General features: G+C 39.8%; 3 protein-coding genes across 4 annotated transcripts; 1 reads left to right on the top strand and 2 right to left on the bottom strand.

The window, feature by feature from the left end:
• The first annotated feature begins 1,489 nt into the window (after nucleotides 1-1,489).
• LOC144665990 (zinc metalloproteinase nas-4-like) lies at nucleotides 1,490-13,539 on the top strand. Of its 2 annotated transcripts, none has more exons than XM_078527323.1 (9): nucleotides 1,490-1,611; nucleotides 4,457-4,519; nucleotides 5,570-5,695; nucleotides 6,360-6,536; nucleotides 7,823-7,943; nucleotides 8,943-9,046; nucleotides 9,873-9,944; nucleotides 10,487-10,714; nucleotides 12,092-13,539. In XM_078527323.1, exons 1-8 carry the CDS (start codon nucleotides 1,530-1,532, stop codon nucleotides 10,711-10,713), a joined length of 972 nt encoding a protein of 323 aa, XP_078383449.1. In that variant the 5' UTR covers nucleotides 1,490-1,529; the 3' UTR covers nucleotide 10,714; nucleotides 12,092-13,539. The 2 variants fall into 2 exon arrangements, with proteins under 2 accessions (XP_078383449.1, XP_078383450.1); XM_078527324.1 differs by lacking the exon at nucleotides 1,490-1,611 and adding an exon at nucleotides 3,642-3,844.
• A 610-nt stretch (nucleotides 13,540-14,149) lies between these two features.
• LOC144665983 (peptidyl-prolyl cis-trans isomerase FKBP14-like) lies at nucleotides 14,150-16,757 on the bottom strand. Its single transcript, XM_078527314.1, has 2 exons — nucleotides 16,070-16,757; nucleotides 14,150-14,913 (listed from the first exon to the last, which is right to left on the bottom strand). Exons 1-2 carry the CDS (start codon nucleotides 16,707-16,709, stop codon nucleotides 14,615-14,617), a joined length of 939 nt encoding a protein of 312 aa, XP_078383440.1. The 5' UTR covers nucleotides 16,710-16,757; the 3' UTR covers nucleotides 14,150-14,614.
• A 1,237-nt stretch (nucleotides 16,758-17,994) lies between these two features.
• On the bottom strand, nucleotides 17,995-22,743 carry LOC144665533 (large ribosomal subunit protein uL1-like). The gene is made up of 7 exons (XM_078526769.1): nucleotides 22,434-22,743; nucleotides 21,159-21,242; nucleotides 20,579-20,647; nucleotides 20,087-20,201; nucleotides 19,249-19,349; nucleotides 18,786-18,867; nucleotides 17,995-18,609 (listed from the first exon to the last, which is right to left on the bottom strand). The coding sequence occupies exons 1-7, from the start codon at nucleotides 22,722-22,724 to the stop codon at nucleotides 18,530-18,532; spliced, it is 822 nt and encodes a 273-aa protein (XP_078382895.1). The 5' UTR covers nucleotides 22,725-22,743; the 3' UTR covers nucleotides 17,995-18,529.
• Between the last annotated feature and the right edge of the window lie 28 nt (nucleotides 22,744-22,771).

Below are 22,771 nucleotides of genomic sequence, written 5' to 3'. Positions count from 1 at the left end.
CTAATTTAACTAACCTTGGTGATTCAAAAAGGCTTTTTCTGCTTTATTTACTATTGAGATCACCCAAAATTTTCCGGCTTTGTTTTATCGTAAGCTAAAAAAAAATAACGAGTCTACGTGAGAAGCATTTAAACAGCTGGCAGGAGGCGCGAGGCTGGAGCGGACAAAAACCTATTTTAAAATAAATTAATTGTTACTGTGAAGCAGTTTGGATTGCAATCACTATAATCAAAGGTTCAAAAAGTGATTTTGTTCTTTTTTCAAAAACAGACGTTTCGAGAATAACCCCCCGAAATGTCTCTTTTTGAAATAAGAACAAAAGAAATATTTAAAACGTTCTTTATAGCGGACGAATACATAGACCGTCTTTAATTTGCGCTCGTGTGTCGCAGTTCACGCTGTATCGTAAACTGGGGTTCCTCTTAATTGCCTATTTTGCAGACTAATCTAGAAAGATCTAATTCAGTATTGAAGCCCGTTTTCCGCCAATTGCCCGGCAACGTAGAACGGTGCTCACATTTTACTCTTAATTAAAAATAAAGTCGGACAACTGAAAGGAAATTCATGTGGTATTTAGTGACGCTGCTAAGAGTCCATTTACTGCTTATTCTATGTTCGCTATACATCGGTTGCTATGAGTGACTTCCATTATATAGTGAAATTCTTTTAAAACTGCTTCGTAACTGTCTTTTAGCGAACAAAATGACGGAAAAACAACATTAAATGTCAAGAAATTATTACCTTGCGATCGGCCGCCACACTGGTGTGTGAAAACGAAAAACATGCTTAAGAATTTACGCAACTGCTAAGTTCTGGGAAAGAACTGATTTTTTTCCATTCACCATGCAAATGACGACAATCGAAGTTTCGAACATGGAACAAGTGTACTTGACAGTGATGACGAAGTGTGAAGATTTGAATGCGTTTCAGAGAGCAATTTTCAACAATACCACTTTTATTTTCAAAATTGACAGTCTGAAAATTTAGAACAATTAGCTACCGCCTAAAAATATCCATTCGATAAAAAGAAAAATGTGTGTTCAATGACAGATCAGCCAGGATTGCGTCCTTCAATAAGAATGGGGCGCCGTATCCACGGTAACAAAACGTCCCCTAAAGTTAGCGCTTGACAAATTTCTTTTATGTAGCACAAATTGTACGTTATATCAAATAACCACGTTTTTGAGGAAACTCATTTGCATTTTAAACATTTGCCACGTTTGGTTAAATGATATAACCAATTAAGAGTAAAATTTAAGTAAAAAAAAGTCACTTAGAGGCCCATTTAGACAAGATGAGATAAGATAAGAAGCCTTTGTTTTAGCACGATTAATTTTTTATTCTATATATTCTGTATTGTCAGGCTTGGGATTATCTTAATTAAAATAACAACTTTGCCACGTTTTGTTATATCATATAACTTTTGAATTTAACATGTTAAAAAGGAAAACGCAAGCGCCTAGTTTATTTTCAACCCGGCAAGGTCGTGGTAAGAGCATTGTTTCACTAAGAGCCGTGCTGTCAAAAGGATGATTTTAAAATTGGTATTTCTCTCGTTGGCTTTTCTCTTGTGCTGTAGCTTGTTAAGCTTTGTTCATAGTCGTCCTTTCGGTAAGTGATGGTCTGTTCGCAGTAGTTTGTAAAACATGATCGTACAATGTGATTATTCAGGTAAACTAAAATCGTGTGCAATTCGTAACGCGTAACATTGCTCTGGAGAGTTAGTTCTGATAATTTGGGATCCACCAAGGTCAGTAACTTCAAAAAAAAAAAAAAAACAAAAAAACTTCAAGTTAGTGCAGGAGAATTTTTTTAAGTCCTGTCTTTTGTCTGGTATTTTTTTACTTATACCTAAAAATACATGTTTCAAGAAAAAATTACTAAAAAGGAAAATATAGACGGCAAACTGATCCTGACGGCTAAGGCGGTCAAAAATAAACAAAGTGGATAAAAAAACTAGAATATATTGAAACAAACCTTGTCCTATATTTCGGTTTGCAATACAAACTTTCCTCAGGGGCTGGGCGAAGTTTTTTTTTCAATATATTTTAGTTTTCTTATCCACTTTGTTTATTTTTGACCGCTTTTAGCCGTCAGGATCAGTTTCACATTCGGTTAACTAAGTTACTGATCCAGGTCTTCAATAGATCCGGCACCACTCATTGGTTTGTCGCTGTGATATTTTAGTTTTTTATTATACGCAAATTACTAGTACGTATTCTCATACTCAAATCGAATTTATTAAATTTAAAAGTAAAATGGCTCCATGCTTAAAGACCAAATGAAAGCTCTGATGAATACCACAACCCGGTCAACAGGTGCACGGAAGTATACGAAAACGCGTGAAACAGGCAAACGCGCACGAAGGCGCGCAAAGGCGAAAAATTTTAGGGGGGGGGGGGGGGGGTGGCAGAGAAAGCTTTCATGTTTCTAGCTCCACTTTACTTCCTACCTGGAATGATTCTCATTTTCTATCGATTTGTTTTGAACAGTAGTTTATTTTTGTGTGAGGCAAAATCCCGATAGCGAAGCGCGCGAGGTCTAAAAATAGAATGCAAATTAATATGACCCCCACCACCCCGGGCCCCCCCCCCACGAGGCTTAAACATCAGCTTGTTCTGAGAGAAATAGAATTCGAAGGAATCTAGGCGAAGTTTTTCATTTTATAAAAATGTTTTAGGAACACCGGCTGTTTTAGGAAAATCGTTCGTCATTTCGGTTTGTTTGTCTGAGGGGGCATAAAAAAAAAAAAAAAAAACCCCCCTTTTTCGGCACTTTTTTTAAAAAAAAATTTTTTTTACTTTTTGCGGGAAGAACACCGCCGAAGAAAAACCTCATTTACAATAAAAATTTCAAAATTCAAACCGAAAATTTTGTCCAATGGATCGCGCCCTGAGTCTTGCCTGAGTCTTGTCTGAGTCGTGACGTCACTCGCGCGCTTCGCTATTGTCAGTCAGTTACAGTGAGTCGGCTAGGTCGAGAGCAGCGAGACCAAACGCTCAAATTTTTTGCACGAACCCATTCTAGCTAATCCCTATTAGCCGACGTACGACGGCCGATCGACAGTCAAAACGATTTGCTGTTGATACGATTAAAAAAATGAGCGTAGTCGAAAAAGAAAACAAGAAAATATTAATACCTGAAGCACTGTTCGCTCACGAGTCGGCTCGTGCGCGTCTTGTTCCTAATTATAAAACGAGAAAATAAAAAGGCTAGGTAAAACGGGACTTAAAACAAATCAGAGTAAACGATTAGAGAGAGACGGCGTCGTGTTAGTTATGAATCGGTCCAATCCAGTAAGAGCAGACAAAATTTGAAAACGAAATCGTTATTTTTCCGTGATAAACGATGCACAGAGAATATTCAGCACGTGTTTGCTTTGTTATGTAAACAATATAATCAATTAGACCCGCTGTGAAATACCAAAATAGCATAGCGACAATATTATTTTATAACTGAACTTCACCGATCAAAAGCAATCCAGGATTTGTAAATCACAATTAAATTATACAATAAACAAATTTATCTCTAGATCTAGGCAAGTAAATTTTTGTGTTTTCAGACTCCTTCTTTTACTTTTCTTCCAAGTTTCTTTGCTTTGCGTGGCTTGTCATTTCTCTTGATTGACACATACGCCCGCTAAGCAGAATGACAGAATGACATAATCATTCAACCGTAATCCATTGGAGGTAAATTTGAATGTTTGAACTGAACAGACACGTTTATTTCTAACGAAGCTTGTGCTGTGTGCAGTGTTGTTGCGAGGGTTTAGTGACAAATATGATTTTTAAAACTTTGTTTCTCCTGTGCTGTGGCTTGAGCTTAGTTCAGAGTCGTCCATTTGGTAAGTTACCAGTTAACAGACTTATTTTCTGGGCATTTTGACAATGCTAAAGTTAAAATATTGCATAATTAAACATCGTTGTGGTTCTTTCAGTTGAAGTGGTGAACTGGACAATTTCATTATTTTCTATTCTGTCTATTGTGGTGATCTATTCCAAAACCAGTCTCCAAATTTTGTTACAATGTGATTATTCCAGAGGAAGTCCTAAATGTGGCTAAATGAAACACGAAGGTTTTTTTTTCAAATACCAATCGGTGATTTACTATCCGCACCACAACTTTCCATTATTTATTACTCGTTGTTCATCTTTAGAATTTTAATTTCATGTTGAAACAATCGCTTCGTTCCGGTCATTAGGCCTAACATAAGGCTATTAACACGACTGGTCGCGTGGCTGGGTTTGAATAGTGGGCAAAATTTGACACACATACAAAACCCAAATCCAGAAAAAGCGAAAAAATTTTAAGGCGATATCGAAAGTCGTTTGAACCGCAAAAATGCTATTTTCCTGCGGTTTTCAGGGTAATAATTTACGTTATTGACGGCATCGGCATGTGATCACTTCGGTTATTGACTTCAATATTTCAAGTTTATTTATGTTTTTTTTTGCAGACGATGTCTGGAAGAATGAAAGAGACGACATTATTGACTGGCTGCTTGAAGAGAAAATAAGAGGTAATGGTTAATTAATAATTAATATTAACATCAATTTTAATTTTTAAAAAAAGCCCAAATACCTTATTACATGACTGAATTCTGGAGACACGTTATTAAATTTAGCGATTTTAAAAAAAAATCCTTATTCAGCGACACTTTAATTTAGCGATTCTTCGTAAATTTTGGATCATAAGTCACTTATATTTTCCAAAATATCGTGAAAATCCGTATTTACCGACATTTAGATTTAGTTATTGTTTGAAAATCGCTCGCCAATTCGCGTCCTCCGCTATGTGTCTGCTCGTCGTCTCCGCGTGGTCGTCCCCCCTCTCCGTTGTCCTCCTCCTCTTTTGTTCGGGCCGGTCTTCGTCTGCGAATACGACTGTTTTGCAGTGCATTGCATTGCTGAAAAGCGTTGCTGCACGCGTTATTACTGGGTGACCCGCTCGTGTTGCGAATGCGAGCTGGGGCAACAAATCTCGTATCTACACCACGCAACATGCCGCTGCTGCAACTTATAGCATGGGTACGCTTTTTTTAATTTTGCGATCGAGTGGAAGAAAATGTTATATATTTAAGCAATAAGCGGTAGACTGGTCCTTCCGGCGAAAACAAGAACAGAAACAAGTTAAAAAAATACAAACAGTAGAATACGAAAATTAAAATATACCCATATGTTACTTAATTTATGGATATTTAACAAGCTATAAAAGTTTAAAGACTTCTATAGCTTGGATAGCTCGTGCGTGAGGAAAGGGGAGCTCGGCCCCTTTTCTTCAGTTGCTTTTCTTGCTTGTTTCCCTTCGGCTCCCTACCACACAGTTGTGACGTCTTACCTTAGCGTTGCTTCCCACCCCGTCCCGTCCCGTCTCCCAAGCTGTATCTTCTATCGTGTTCGAAGCTGCATCAACTCCCGTCCCGTTTCCCGGCTTAAGTCCCGTACCGTATCCCAAGTTGTATTCTGTAACGTTCAGCTTCCAGTACTATACCTCGTACTAGGCTCTAAGTTGCACTTCATGTGGTATCTCGAGATTTAATCTCTTCATCTGTTTTGTTTTTGTTTTTTAGATAACGAGGAGAGAGATGGCAATTTACATGGTCACATTGTCATCGTGAATGAAGCCCATGAACAAAGTCGCAGAGAAGACTTAGATAACATGCCAATTGAAGAAGAGATCACGGCTGTCAATGAAGGTAATCCGCTGACCAGACGAATTCTTTTGAACACAATGAAGTAACCTTTCCTTTCACTTCTGGGAGCATGGGTGGTGCAGTGGTGAGAGCGCTCGCCTCCCGCCAATGTGGCCCGGGTTCGATTCCAGCCCGGTGCCATATGTGGGTTTAGTTTGTTGTTGGTTCTCGTCTTGCTCCGAAGGTTTATCTCCAGGTACTCCGGGTTTCCTCCCTCCTGAAAAACCAACATTTCTAAATTCCAATTCGACCTAAATAAAGGACCTGCATGAAAACCAGCTAGGGCTGATGTGGCTTCCTCTCTTAATTAATATCAATTTTTTAAGTGCGAATTGCTTTGTAGCGTCGATTACCCTGACTCCGCGTTTTCCCCTTCGCGGGTACATCCTATTTTCATTTTCATTCTTTTTCTAATTTTAATCAGTAGCTCCTGTACGTCCAAATTGTCGATCCTATTCACTGAAGACTTTTAAAGATACTACAAATTCCAATAACCCGTAATTGGGCCAGTAATTCGTATCGATAAACTATCGACACATCCTCATGTGTTCGGTACACGAGGATAGTTTATCCATACGATCTGCCCCCCCCCCCCCCCCCCCCTCATCCTTCTCTCTGTCCAGGCCGAACCGCCTAAACATTATCTTCATGTTAAAATCAATTTCAGATCCTAACAATCTCCCCAGATGTCAACTGTTCGAGGGAGACTTGTGCCTAGATCCTGAGGACGAGGCTGTTGTCAGTCACGTGATTCACGAGGAGGACTTGAAGAGAAATATAATGCGTGACAGGAGAAAGCTGTGGCCGCGAAAAACCGTTTACTATTCTGTGGATTCGAATTTGAGTGAGTTAATTTCGAAATATTTCTGCTATCCCGCCCAAAACGTGATATTTTTAAATGGAAAATAACCTTACTGAGATGGGAAAAATACCGGAAACTGGTCAGCCTTGTTTATAAAAATGTCCCAATAGTTCAGTTATTGAGAGATACCACGTGACCAAATTTTGGACTAAGTGAGCCAATTAGCTTTCAGTCGAATAATCTGTCAATCAGTCGGGGGAACAAGTGCCAGTTGATGGCTCAGTCACTTCTCCGAGAAGTGACTGAGCCCGTGTTGTTCGTCCCAGAAGTTGCTACGCAACATGATGTATTTGTACGCGCAATTGGCTTTCGGAGTACTCGTGAGCGCTCGCGCTAATTTTTGATTGGATGAAATGATTCGGAAATTCTCCGAGTGTTTCAACAAAGATTTGCCAAAACCGGCACTTATTCCCCAGACTGCAATATAATAAACGGCGTGGGGCCTAATGTTTGTGTGTTGGCGACGCTTCAAAAGGGCTGGGTTTTTAGCTCTGGTCGGGGTCGTTTTGCGTTGTTGGGAAATACAGTTGGCTTTCACGGTCCTTCTCTCCACTTAGGTAAAAGGTAAAAGGTAAAGTCTGTGTCCGAACCCAGGGGCCCATACTGCCGGTGCTTATCCTGGTTTCCATAGCATTAAGCGGCTAGGAGTATTGCTACTCCCTCCTGGATGGGATGCTAGTCCATCGCAGGGTTACCCCCAGCAGAAAATTCGCCGGTACCCATTTATACACCTGGGCGGAGAGAGGCACTTTGAGAGTAAAGTGTCTTGCCCAAGAACACAACGTAGCGCCACGGCCAGGGCTCGAAACTTGGCCGTTCGACTCGGAGTCGATCGAGCGCGCTAACCATTAGGTCACCGCGCCTTCCACCTCTCCACTTAGAGGACACTACTTAGAGTATTGTAGACAGAACGCCAATATTTTAAGCAGTCGAGGTCTCCTTTGGGGTTGCATGTGAAGAAATAAAATACGTCATACTGTGATGGCGGTCTAGAACGATCAGACATGAAAAATGACATAATTAGGGGGTCAAAAAAGCGTCATTCAGGCCCAGCCTTGTCTTCTTTAGGGCTTTACTGAATTCAGGTTTTCTAACGAGCAAAATATTCCAATGTTCCGAAGTCTCTTCTATGAGGGAGTACCCCCCCCTCCCCACGGAAGAAGCAAAACGTCTAGCCGTTTTACGCTACCGGAGTTAATTAATAAGCACTGATGGTGCACTAGGCTTGTAAACTAAAAAAAATTCCATGAACGTGAATTCTATTGCAGAACATTTGCGACCAAAAATTGACGACGCAATCAATAGAATCCGCTCCAAGACGTGCTTAGCTTTCAAGGAAGTTGCCTTGTCATATGGTGGAGATCATATCAAGATGCACAAAGGAAACGGGTTAGAAAATATCTGACAACAATAGAAATATTTACTACGTTTATTACTTATACTACGATTTTACACCTTTCTTCATCTCAATCTATTCGTTCACTGTTGTCTATCTGTTCAAGCCAAGAACACGGAACACGTCAAAGGGGTTATTTAGATGAACTGTGATTTGGCATGGATAAAAATAAGCACTTGATGTTGAAGTGACGTGTTACGCTTGACGCATGGTATACAATTAGACCCCATAATCCGAACTCGATTATTTCAAGCTAAAACCCATTTCCCTTGGATTTGCCCTTCAGTCATTGCTATCGGCTATTTCGAACTCCCGCTATTTCGAACTGTTTTTTGTTTCCCATTATGGTTCGAAATAGCGGGGTTCAACTGTATATTTGGAACGACATAAGGGGTGAACCATTATATTTTTGAGAGGGTGGGAGCAGGGCTGGGCAGTTTTTCTTAGCAAGAAGAAGTTTTTTCAACTTTGGGTTGTGTAAAAGTTTTTTTGGCATGTTCGAACTTTGAATGATTTTTTTACTCAGTTTTTGCTGAGCAGGAGTTTTTTTGTTGGTAATTGATCATCTTTTCTCCCCTAAAAAAACAATATCTTTTCTCCGCCTTTCCGTTTTAAGCACTTCTCGTGCGTGAAAATTACAGTCTGTCAATCCAATTAATGCTCAATTAAACTATCCATGAGTGTTAGGGCTCAGATGTTGGGGCCGGGGGCAGGGGTGAGCAGTCCCGTAAAAAAGTCGCGGGGACCCTCTTCGATTTCTGGACGTGGCCCAAATGTAGGCTCACTTATTGATAAATTATTTTTTATAAGTGATATTGGCGGGAGTCACATCCCCGTCGCTTCCCGAAGAGATGAGCTAATTTGCGCTCCATGACTGTTCGGATCTTACCGTACATTTATAAGACCTTATAAGTCCGTACTAGTTACGTTTATACTAGTTAGTTAATCATTTAGACACATTTATATCATCGCCTATAAATGCCTTTTTTTAGTTGCTGGTCAAAGATGGGTCGTTCCGGTGGTGGTCAATTACTCTCCCTTGGGAGAGGATGTGAGTACGTGGGTGTTATTATGCACGAGCTCATGCATGCGATCGGTAGGTACAATCTTTATTGTGGGTAGTAGGGACGGTATTATTCATAGTTGTTATCTGGGATACAAGTTACGGCTGCAAACAGGGTTACAAGGCCGTAAAGAAGACGTTTAACAACTACTACAGAAAGAAATACGGGAAACACATCTTACACAATATGAATCCGAACGTTATCCCACCAACGTAAACAGCGTTGAAGCTACTTCGTATAAAAACACTTCAGTTAGGACTATGAGGATACATTTGAATCCAAGTGAAATCTCTCTGCACCAGACCTCTCCTGCCAGTGTTCTCTGACTTGTCCTACTGAAACAGAAGGAGCCTGGAAATGATGCTAAACCACTATTGATTGGCTCATTCAACAATAGTTCTAGATAACAATTATTCACCGAAGTGGAGGTGAATAGTGGTTTAGTATATACCACACAAGTTGAATAACTAGCGGGACTAAAGCATCACTTTCGGTAAACAAAGCGACGCGCGAAGGCAGTTTGTTTCTCTTTAGCTGCTCGGAGGTCAATAGTACTTTGCTAATCACCTCCTGAGACATTAACCAATCAGCGCGCGCGCAAAGCACTATTCACTTGTGTGGTATATACTAAATCTATAGAAAATTAGCAAAGTTTTTACAACCGTTTTGCGCCCGGATTGAGCTTCAACGTCCCTTCCATTTCAACAAAATGTGCAAAGGAGTTGTCAGATAACTAGACTATTGCCACTGTTTGCAGTCGCGACATATTGTTTTTTATAGGGGGGGGGAGGGTGGGGGGTGGGGGGATCCTTACTTTTAAGGGTCTTACAAAGCTTTAACCCATGTTTCACACGGCAGGGATCTGGCACGAGCAGAGCAGAATGGACAGAGATAAGTACGTGGAAGTGTTATGGCACAACATCAAAAAAGGTAACAATGTTTAGTTAATGTAAAAAAAGAAACTCTTGACATGACAAAAGTAGAACATTTCGGTAGGGAGGTGCGGCTGCCAATTAACCATGGGCAAGACACGAGGGTCGTGATTTTGGAACTTCACGGTATTTATACAGAATGCCAATCCCTGATACCGGTTGGGCGCTCTAACCAACTGAGCTACGAGACTTAATGATTTCGACAATTCTGATCCTAGCAGTATGCAGGACGCACGTGTCACATATCGGAACCATTTGTAAATGGCCCAGCTCAGCACGCATAAAAGTCTGTCCTAGTTACATTTGGTTAGAGCGCCGAAAAAGAAAAACCCAAAAAAACTAAAACAAACGCTATCTGGGAGGCCATGGGTTCGATTCCCGTATGGGGGACTCAGATTTTTTTTTGTCCCATGCTCGTGTCATAAGTTGAACACTTCATCTTCAATTTTTTATTCCCGAGCTTAATATTTACCACCTTTATAATTTTGGACTTCACGGTATTTACCTTATACATTTGGATATATATTTTTGTTTTTGAAGGTAAAGAGAAAAACTTCCTCAAATACGAGCACGGCAAGCTGGACGCATTGAACCTGCCGTACGACTATGATTCCATCATGCATTACGATAGATATCTGTATTCAGTTGATGGTAAAAAACCCACAATTATCGCCAGAGGACAAATGTGGAGGAGACTTGGAGGTCAACTGAGAGGAACTTTGACCAGTAATGATGCCAAAGAGATTAGGGCATTATATAGCTGTTAAGGTAAGGTAAAGACTGCGTTCGAGCCTAGTGGCCCATCACACTGGCGCTTATCCAGATTTCCGCAATAAAAGGGACTATGGGACGGGGATTTCGCAGATTTTTGGTCTAAACTGTTTGATCTGAATTAAGTGGTAGGCAACTTTATCCATGAAAAACATTATCTTTGGACATTCAACTGAAGATATAACCTCCATTTGGGAATAGAAATCAAACTTCGGCTATTACTGATCGATTTTTTGAAGGCTCGCGGAAGCAATTTGAAAACGTTGGCTAACGTTTTTAAATTACAATCCATTTCCATCCTAGTCATGCGCAGCCAAACGCACTTTTAAACAGTTTTAGTGCTGTAAAATAGCAATTGTTAATCAAATTGGACCATTATTTTTAAGTTTCCTACGACACAAATATTAATTTTGGCTGTTCAAAAATCTGTTAAAATCTGTGACATAGTCCCTTTAAGCAACTAGGAGACTGTATTTCTATTCCCCCCCCCCCCTCCCCCTCGCAGTTGGAGCAAGAGTTAGAACCCCGACCGGGTTATAATCCGGACCACATTTGTGAAAGGTGGTGTCAAACTCAGTCAGGAAAAACTATGTTGGGTGCAGAAACTTTATGTTGATGCTCGTGAATTGCCCCTCGCCAACTCTAAGCTGATAGAAACCTTGAGCTCGATGTCTTATTGTTAAGTTTCATTTTGCTTCTCAGGCGCGTAGGAGGGGGGTTCGGGGGTTCGCGCCCCCTTTGGGGTCTGGGGACTGCACACTGTTGATTTTCAGCTATTAGCAATAGTGGGGGGTGGGAACGTCGCGTCGCAGCGTTACTCCCTGCGCGCTAGTTCGGGAAGTATAAGTGGGGGCTCTCCTCACTGCTCTCTCTTCGTTCGTCCGCTCTCTTTTCGCCTTCACCCGAGGGGCGTCGGCCGTGTCCTGTGTGATTAGTAGTTGGCCTCATTCCTGTGCCGTTTTGTGTTCCTCGGTTTCCTGCGGCGTCGGGATTGATATGGAGTATCATGACGGGCGGGGAATAATTTCGGGGGACCCGGGATCGTGTTGGCATCGCGCGCTTTTGTCTGCGGGAACCGAGGGGTGGGGGGCTTGCTTCCCGGTGCCTTTGCGCACGTCGCTTTTGTCGTTTAGTGTACTGCCGTATGTATGATCGGACACGCGGATTTGTTGTTATGACTTACCTGTTCTTTCACTCCATCGAGTTTGATTTGACGTGCACATGCTGATGCATTTCCAGGCCTCTGATTCTCTGGGGCCCCCCGCCCCCCTCTCGCCCTTCGGCGCCCCCCCCTTTCCTGTCTCCCCCTTCCCCTCCTCGCGCCTGCTTCTAATTTCTTCTCACTTTTTGTACTTTTTTCCTTTTTCTTTGCAGTTTAACAACTGAGACAACTCTTACACAGAACTGTCATTATCAAGACGTCAAATCAAATTCAGCGATGACTTCACCTGGTTCAGCATGAAAACATATTAAATAAGCGAAAAATTAAATTTACACTCATAAGTAAGTTCAGTTCATGTCCAAGAACATTTTGGACTGTTTAAAGCTCTCTAATTTCTTGTGTTTTCTTTCCAACTGCTGAAAGGGGCGGGAAGCGGGAGTAAAAGGTACGGGAGGCCGGAGGTTCAGACCCCCTGTCCCCTCCCCAAAACGCGGAAGCATACATTTCTTATAAGCCCCCTCTCAATTCCCCTCTCCCCCGCCAAAGGTCTTAAAAACGGTAGAACGTTCTTTTATGCAACTGTCTCGCCGTTTGGGGAAAAATAATTTTTGATCGACGTCCACGAAGCGAGATTCGAGCATCTTTAAATTGTTTCTCACCAATTCATTTCTGACCAGCATAGATGGGAGTCGCCTGGGAACAGCCTATAATGCGGATATGTACAAATACCTTATTGTCACTTATTTTCGCGGGACTTAATTTTCGCGATTTTCGCGAATTTCAAAAAATCGCGTAATTAAAGACCCGCGAAAATTAACGACGCGAAATTTATACCCTTCTTTATATTTCGTTAAAATTAATCAATGTTGCCTTCAGTTTACTACATAATTATCTTGGTACACTCGTCAAACTAGCTCTGCACTGTTACAAAGGAAAATGCCAAGCTGTTTTCAATTTCGTTGTCTTATGTTTTTGTTCGGTGTCACTGGAAACTACTGTTATGGAAAATTAAAATCAGTTGTGCCAATTCTAAGACTAACAATTTGTTAATGCAGACCAGTTTCTTTTGACAATTATCGCGAAATTTATTTTCTTTTAACGTATTCTTTTGGCCAAATCGCAAAATTTAAGTCCCACATCATCACACATCACCATTCATAGCAATAGTTTCCCGCGAAATTTGCCCATTTCATTTTCGCGAAATTAAGTTTCCGCGAAAATTAGTAACAATAAGGTAGTTATGTGAAAGCTCAGGGTCGACTAGGGTTTTTAGGTATACTTTATATAGGGGGATTTTAGATCGGATATACAGTATTTTTATCCTAAAATGTGACCTTTTATGGGTAAAAAGTATACTGTGTTTTTCAGTTTTGGTTTTTTGCATGATTTTGAGGGGAAATTTTGGGTGCACTGGGTACATGTTTTTCAGGTATTTTGGTATATCACTTACCCCGTGGCCGCCCCTGAAAGCTGGTATGATTTGTTTTAAGTTTATTCTAAGGTACTTATCGCTACTCCTAAAATTAATGTGGTAGGTTAGTGAAAATTTGCACAGGAGCACATCATGATATTCAAAAATGCACCAAAAAAATCAAATGTAAAATTCCACCAACAATATGTAGTAAAAATTAAATGAGTTAATAAAGAAAATTTGCCGAGACTGATACTTAGTTACTCTTGGTTTATCCTTCACCAGTTCCTGCGAATAAACCACCCCCCCCCTGCCGCTCGCGTTTGGGAGGGGTATCAACTATAATACCCACTTGTTAGGGTAAAGGTTAAGTCTGCGTCGAGCTTAGTGACTCATATAGGCCGGAGCTTATCCCGGTTCCAGTAGCATGAAGCGACTAGGAGTATTTCTACTCACCCCTGGATGAATGCTAGTCCATCGCAGGACTACTCCCAGCATTTACACACCTGAGTAGGAAGAGGCCAGGGCCGTAACCAGACCTTTGGCATAGACGAGGCAAGATCTTGATAGGAGGTTCTAAGGACATGCCCTCCAGAAAATTTGCAAAACTAGAAGCTCGGAATCTATTTCTTTAACATTTTTCATAAGGCATTTCTTGAAAAATCCGTCTTGTTCAACTGTGGATTATTTTCAGAACAAAACATATTTTGTTTGGGTTAAAATCAAGACGAGGCAAGTGCCTCGTCTTGCCTCTTGCTAGTTACGGCCCTGGAGGCACTATGAGGTATCTTGCTCAGGAACACAACACAATCGCCCCAGCCAGGCCGGGGGGGGAGGGGGGAAATCACTCAAATAATGATGACAGGAATTAAACGTTTGTTTTATTATACAAACACTCTCGCATTTTGTTTGATATAACTAATGCACAATTAATGTTGGATAATTTTCTCTATTTTTTTATGTTACGTTGTTCATCTTTTGACGGCATCTGTTTATAAATTTTAACTTATTAGCACTCTTCAAAAGGAAAACAAAGCTACTCCTAGTGATAAGTTTTTAAATAACAAAATTAAAGTTTAAAACAATTTGCTTAAAAAATTCAGCGACGAGTATTAATGTTTGGCTTCTATTCCAATAAAACCGAGAATATAAAGAAATATCTAACTTGTTCAAAAATTAGTGTGACCAATGGGCCAATGACTTTTTACCTGCTTAATTATAGCATTGCGTGGTTCCACGCGAGTGATTTTAGATGGAACGCACACGCGAGACCATCGCGCGTGTTCTCACGTTCGAGCGCTTAGCTCTCCTGAAAGGATTCGTTCTAAAACTCGTCATGATACATCATCTTCGGTCCGCTGAATTCATCATGAGAGATGGCGCCATCTTCATCAGTGTCCTCATGGTCAAAGATGTTCGCTACAACTGTCTTGTGATGTTTCCTCCATTTCTTGTCGTATGTAGGCATGCCATGTGCTTCAGCCTGGGCCTTCATGTATTCAGATACTTCTTTCTTGGAGAGCTTCTTGTCGCCGTTGGTGTCGATGTGTGAGAACATGTCGGCCTGTGGGGGAGGCTGGCGAATATCGAACATTTCCAGCTCGTATTTGAGAGTTGTGTTTCCTGGTTAAAAAAAATAGTGCATGGTCATGAAACTATTTTTACGAAGCGACCGACAATCACGGAATACCCTGGTAATTTCTGAGTTATTCCCCTCCTCCCAGAGAAAAAAATTGAGAGCGACTTGCGCAAGCAAAGAAGTTTCGAAACGGACGGCTTCGGGTAATCCCTATCCGTCCTTCGGGTTTCGGGTAATCCCTATCCGTCCTTCGGGTTTTGTGTTTAAATTTGATGAAAGCTAGGCGACGACGTGGTATCCCTTTCACTAAGAGCTTTTAATGTTGTAAAAATAATGCAAGTTTTTAATAGTGATTTTACTAAAACTTAATAGCCGGACTCTGCATTAATCTAATATCTCTTTGAAACGTTAGTGAATTGTAGTAAAGTCAGACGGCTCGTGCGCGCGGGAACACTGCAAGCAACTGACTGCCAATCGGCAATTGTCTTACATGTAATTCAGAGGCAAATTCTCTCAACTGTTACGAAAAGGAATGTTAGGAGACAAGTTAAGAGAATTTTTCTGTCGATATCAGAGATTTTAGGGTTAAAAGCTTCAAGCAACTTATAGAAACAATTTGAAAATTATCTCCCTCTGTCGAGAGCAATAACTGTTTTGTCTACGCCATGTCATATCAATTATTCACTAAACAGGTTAAAACCGACCAGTAAGAAAAAGCTACGCGTAGTTAAACTCGTTTCATTAATTATTTGTTTACAAAGAAACAAAAAGGTTCCATAGATATAGGTTATAACGAGAAATAAGAAAATTAGAAATAAGAAATTCCTCAACACTGCAATCGCAAAATGTTAGCAAAAGAACAGCTTCTTTTTTTACTGACGTTAAAAAAGAAAAACAATGATATGAGTTTATGAGGATCATCTTGAGAAAATATCTATTGGGTAAAGTGTCCCCACATATTTGAAAGGCCGTTAAACTTTCTCACCGACTCGAGTTGAAAGGCAGTTGAAAAGTTGTTGAGAAGCTAAACTTATAACAATCAGTTGCAACTAAACAATTTATAAATAGTCAAAACAATACCAGATGTTTGCTACAAGACTAATTAGTTTATATGTAGAATTCTAAACAAAAAAACATTCACCAAAATTTTCTCTCTCAAGTATTGGCAGTGCATAGGATGATTAATAAACAGTTTCTTACCCGGAATTTCTCCAGCTCCTCGTTTTCCATAACCAAGTGAAGGTGGAATAACAATTTCTCGTTTCTGTCCTCTGCACATGTCCAACACTCCGCGCTCAAAGCCTTTGATAACAGTCCCAGTTCCAAGCATGAATTCGAACGGCATGTATCCCTTCAGAGGATCAATTGTAGTATCGAACAACCTACCATCATCCAGCCAGCCTTTGTAATGAATCACAACTAAATCGCCAGACTTTGATTTATTCACGCAGTCCTTTGGAGTGTAAAGATCGTGAACTTCGATTTTCGCGTTCGGATCTACTTCTTCTTCTTCATCTTCTTCGTGATCATCTTCGTGTTCGTCTTCGTCTTCTTCGTCTTCATCATCATCTGTCATATCATCGTGTTCTTCACTCTTCTTTTTGTGCACATGCTCTTTCTTATCCGACTCGTCCTTCTTTTTCGTTTCCTTCGCTGAATCATCTTTTCCATCATGAACAACTTCAACTTTCGCGTCCTCCTCCTCCTCTTTATGGGTGCCTCTCTTCATCATCAGCTTAGCGCCTGGTTCCCCGGCGTTATTATCAGAATTGTGATCGTTTGTTGCAAGACATAGCGCCACAAAACACAAAAATAAAACAACGCTAAGAGTTCTGTCCATGGCTGCGAAGTTGTGCTAAATGAACAATAACTAACTTGCAGTCAGATGCGACCTGTTGATATCCCGCACGCCTGGCTCGCGTGGCAGGTGGTATGTTATCGCCCGACAGGTAGATACAGCTGAATAAAACTGCGTAATTACCGAGAGATAAAAATATAAACACTTAAGCAATATTTCTGAAAAATCAAAACCGCAAAATTAGGCGTTTTAAATGGAAGAAAAGATTGCGTGCACTCGCGACATTTAGTCTAAAAACCGCTTTTTTCTTGTGTAAATTTAGTGATTCTTCCATCACGTTTTCTTTACGGGTGTCGAAAGGAAATCAGAGGTGACTCATAGCTAGTTTCGACTCATTTAACTCAATGACACATAGGTTAAGCATCGTTTTACTGCATTAAACGTTTCGAGCAAAGATTGTTGATTGTTTATCTCACATGAAATATTATGTCTGGAAAATGTTCACCATAAAAAATGTTTTGCTTATCATTTTTTTTTTAACCCAAACAAATCCAAATAACTAGAAGCATAAGCCAGATTTATGTTGGGCGTTTATTGCCAATATCGTGAAATTTTATCATTACCTTGGAAAAAAAATTCACTGACAACGAAATTAGGAAACCTTGATAATGTGCAATAATATAATTGTTTCTTAACGATGTCACTGCAGGTTCTTGTACAATTTAGATTTAATTATTTTGCACTGATTTAAAATCACCCACACCTGTTTTTAAGTCCCTCAAGTTTAAATAACAAACAATTGCAGATAGCAAGAAAACTAGTAAGAGGAAATGTTTTGTTGCAGTTATTATAAATGTGGATCTACAGAGTAGCCTTAGCAAAGCCGGTTTTAATGCCATATATAAAAATGTCTTCAAACTGTTCGGAAACTTCATCGAAAAAGTAGTTAATACCGGTGGAAAAACACCAACGAATGGAGAAGATTGATCGGGATTGAGACTGATAGCAGATTTTTCCCCGCGGTGTTTACGTTGCTTCAACGCGCCCTTACGTTATGTAAGACAGGTTGAAGTGTTCGTCTTGTATAACTGCCCGCTTTTGAATAACTTGACAATTCAGGCAAAAATTTTATTAACCATTCTTCTCTCGTATTAAACGTTTTAGTTTCTGCCGTAACTAACAAAACGCTACGTTCATTTTTTTAAAACCCTTATTTACAATTGCACTCAGCTGCGTCAACGTTTCTTTAACTTTCGTTTGTAATTTGTTTGTTTGTGTTTGTACTTCTTTCATCAATACTGTTTTGCACTTAAGTCAGTTATATCACGTACAGGTAACCCAGACACGCTTTGATTCTGTGGGCATCCTGTGGTTTATCTGTCTCTGCCTTTACCAGTCTTGTTCGTTTCATATTGTTGCATTGTTGTCCTACTATCAACTTCCGTGGAACCGAAAATGTTTATTTTGAGAGTTAATTTCAAGTTTGTTACATCTTTCTTGGGTACTCACTGCAGGGGCAATGTGTGTCATAATGTGTTAAATTCCTTTACGTTCACGCTTTCATGTAATACATGCAGGTTCGAGGTAATTTATCATTCTAAGAAAAGTGTGATAGCATCAGTAGAATTATGTACAGTTAGGATCTCTTGGAATTAAAAGTTTTTTTTTCTTTGAGTTTACCACGAATCTTGTGCTGTTATTACAGCGTGTGCCATAATTCACAACCTTCCAAAACAGCAACAACTTGCAAGTAGAGATGATCTGCAGCATATGTAGAGAAGGTAAACATTGCACCTGCCTTGGAATCTGCGTTTCGTTTTACTTCTCATTTCTGTTGGATCTCTTGTTTATCACCAGTGCTATCAGCCAACCCACTCATCCAGGTGAAGAGCATATCTAGGGCCACATGTGTACGAAACGATCAGCTCCTTAAAGAATGCACCTGACAAAAGAAAATTAAATGGTTAATACAATTTATCACTGGTAAACCATTTACAGACATGATTTATACCGAACACAGCCTTTGCACACATTGCATGCCTACAATTTAAAATGTGTACAAATTAAAAATATATAAATTTATATACAATACATCAATTTAAAATTTATGCAAAATACCTTTGGTAGATATTCTGTGTGTGGCAACAGTAGATAATACTGCTGCACTGTTAATTCTGACCTCTGAATCAGTAAAGCTGAGCTGTAAAAATAAATACATAAAATAAAGAAAAACATTTCCAAAGGCACATAATCAAAAACATGTACTTTATAACAAGATTTTTTTTGGAACAACTTTATTTTGCAATTTTGGAAGAGCAATATTTCCTGGTACTTAACTTTTAAAAATTTGAAACTTTTTTTAAACATTTACTTTTATTAAATGAGCCACTTTCTTTTTTGCAATATCAAATTATTATGATTTTAAAAACATTGCCAAAAATTGTAAAATTTGACCTCACAAAAATTTGGTGTGGTAAAACAGCCTTTCTGCACAATGAAACGATGCTTAGACATATTTATAAGTAACAGAAAACAGAGTTTATAAAAAATTCACGAGCTAAAGGTTAATGAGTTATTCTACCTTTCCTACTCCGATATCAATGATGCCGTCTTTGTCGCACTTATATGGATGACCCTTTTTGTATGTTTCTATGGCAGCAGCAATGTCATCAGATGCAGTACCTTAAACACAAAAAATCATGCAGTGAAATATTATAATATTTTAGCCATCTAAAAATTTGAATTAATAAGTTGACACTGGCTAAAATTATTGTTTTTGGACGTTTCGGCCACTACTGTTGCCTTCTTCTGCAATATAAAAATGCAAATGTTCAACGGCGTCCTGTTAAAATATGTAACGAATGTGTGATAAAAACTAAATGAACTTTCTGAGTGCAACAAAAGTCTCTTGCACTCAGAAAGTTCATTTAGTTTTTATCACACATTCGTTACATATTTTAACAGGACGCCGTTGAACATTTGCATTTTTATATTGCAGAAGAAGGCAACAGTAGTGGCCGAAACGTCCAAAAACAATAATTTTAGCCAGTGTCAACTTATTAATTCAAATTTTTAACATGCCTGGCTACAACCCGAACATTTTTAGCCATCTAATGCACACTATTATTGGTTGTGTGGTCATTTTTTAGTAGCCTGCGAGCAGGCTCTCTATCGGGGGCAACGTGAATATTGAACTCTTCGAGCGCCGAAGGCGCGATCCCGCGAGTGCGCGGCGAGCGAAGCGAGCCTGCGACCAAAATCGCCCACACACTCGCGCCTTGGGCACTCGTGGGATCGCGCCTTCGGTGCTCAAGGAGTTCAATAATAATATATTCACGTTTCCCCCGAATAGAGAATTATTCACGTTTCCCCCGAATAGAGAGCCTGCTCGCAGGCTAATTTTTTAGTGGATGTATTACCTCTTCGAGTTGTTGGCATCTTTTCCTTGAGTACTTGTTGTAATGGTTTCATTTTGTCAAGAAATTCCAAGGTGCAGAGGCACTGATCAAAGTCTGTCACCTCGCCAGCTGAAACCTTCAATAATAAAGGCATATAGCATTAATATTGATAAATACATAGAATAAAAAAAAAAGTAAGCAAGCAAACATCTAACAAAAGCCAGGAATATCACTTTATCAGATCAATGCGTAGCATACATTGAATAAAAGAGTGTTCCTGGTTTTTTTAAAAAATTTGAGCTTGTTATTAACCTCCTTATATTATTCTACACTCCAAGTTCTGAAAACTTCTATAAATTGCTATGATACCAGAGCAACATCTTCAAATAAGAAATTACTGTACATGTTTCAATTACTCTTGGACCAAAAGAATCCAAGAGTCCAAGGTTCTTCGCACCATTCATTTACACACACAGTACATGTATACCGGTACTGCATTTAAAGTACATGTACCTGCTTAATAAGTTCCTCTCCTCCTACAATATTTCCCCCAGCATTTCTTGCAGCCTCAGCAGCTTCATCCTGAAAAATAGGTTTTCAAGCAAAGAATTTAGAGCTGCATGTGATAATTGAGGCTGTATGTGCACCATGGGTGTGAAAAGAACAGATGATGATGATGATAATGATGTGATAATTTAAATGTGAACTATTGCTCTATTTTATGCATTGAAATCATTAGGCATCATATTAAATTTGATCATAGAGTCTCCATTCTTTCTTTAGGGAAGGAGCAAAAGTGATACAGAGCATGGATGCTCCCCTCCCGGAGAAGTAAATGACGTATCCAAGATGGTGACTCTGTTGCCTAGACTTGCCACAGGTCGACCTCGCAGTTAAGCGAGCGACAACGTCCCAAAAATGAGCAACAAAGTTCCTGCAGGCCATAAATTGTCTAAATAAGACGAAGGACTTTATTGAAAGTCTTCCTGTTGCCAGATGTTTCTTTCTCATATAAATTTATACTGTGCACTTCATCTTATGGCACACTGAAAGGAAATTTAAGAAATGCTTCTAATATTTTACAGCTTCATACCTTGGCAAAAACTAGAACCTTTCTTTCCACCCCATAAGGTTTGGGAAGCAACATCAGACCATGAAATGGATTGATCTTGTTCTTCTGTAAAATACAAATATCAGAATGCAGTGTATTAATTAACAAAACAGGTGCTGCTAGTGACACAATTTAAGGATGCATGTAGAATTTCATGTGCATGTGGGCTGAAAGTGAGAGTGAGTTTAGGGAAACCTCAGAAGAACCAAAGGAAAGAACCATGTGAACTACGACTACAGTTAAACCTCTTCAGACATCAAAGGGGCAGGCCGGATGTCTATTTATAGAGACAGAGATTACATCAATTCTGGTTTGTTTCCCAACATTTATTGACTTGCACATCATTTATTAACCCTTAATCATTGAAGGTTAAAAGATTCACAGAGAAGTTGTAAGGACAAAAATGAATGAAAATGTGACCGTATGTTCATCTGAACTTAATGTGCAACACCCAACATGTACATGAGGAAGCATGAAAATAAATAATTATAACGCAAAATAATCAAAGTGTCGATGCATAATAAATCTTCTCTAGTTGCATGTCCCTACCGATGTGCATAAATTAACAGGTATTTGCAGCAACAAGGAATTAAATTATTGACTGATTGATTGATTGATTGGTCTTTTCATAAAAATTACACTTACCCGGTACTTCATTTACCCTAAGAGATATGACATGGTTCTAATACTAAATAATTTATGCATGCAGCATTAGCAAGATCTGATTGGTTGTTGCTAGTTGCTAATTCGTGGTATGCAACAAATGCAACCTGCACACTTGCAGAATTATTAAGTTTATTTTGTGTCACCATTACCATTATTGAAAGCTAACCATAAAAAGGCTAACCAGAGTGGAGCTCTGGAGTCTGCATTTGTCGCACAACGGCTAACTATACACCTGTCAATGTTAAGCCCCAGGGCAGGGGGGGGGGGGGCAACCCACGGGAATTTGACATCGTGAAGCTCTCCCAGGGTAGGAATTTTGACATCTCAAATGGTCTGCTTGGTTAGAAATTTAAGAGGAGATGTGTCAAAATTTGACATTCACTAGGTGCCCAGGCGTGGGGAATTTGACTCTGGCTTCCAAAAATGTAAAAATCCCATGGGTCTTCCCCCCTACCCTGGGGCTCAACATTGACAGGTGCATTAATTTGTTGCTCAGTTGATTTTTTGCATATTAAAACACTCAGGACTACACCATGTAGATCTTTGCAGAACAGCTTCATCAGTAAATAATTCTTCCTACAAGTTACTCACCCCTTTTTCTCCCATGTTTACCCTGATGTGAAGCTCAACAATCTGATCAACAATCCCGCTCAAGGAGATATTGTACGCGCGCAGAGCACTCATGGCTTCAGTGAAACTGTGCTTGGGAGGATCTCGCTCGCTCAGTAAATACACATTATGGTCTTGAAGCTTGAGATTTTCGTATGGCGCCAGTTGCCTTTTCCTTCTGAACCTTTTGGCCGCATAGCTCCGGGAAAGGAGTAAAAGCGGACTGGATTTGGATGTGAATCTGCGCCCGACAAAACCAACCGGCGCCGCCATTTTGGATTTAGTAAAATGACCGCTGACGAAATGAAGTTGGGGCTCAA

The sequence above is a fragment of the Oculina patagonica genome, chromosome 9 (genome assembly GCF_052425735.1).
Source record: "Oculina patagonica isolate OP01 chromosome 9, crgOcupat, whole genome shotgun sequence".
NCBI lineage: Eukaryota > Metazoa > Cnidaria > Anthozoa > Scleractinia > Oculinidae > Oculina > Oculina patagonica.
The sequence above is the reverse complement of the archived record's forward strand: the minus strand, read 5'-3'. Positions and strand labels throughout refer to the sequence as shown.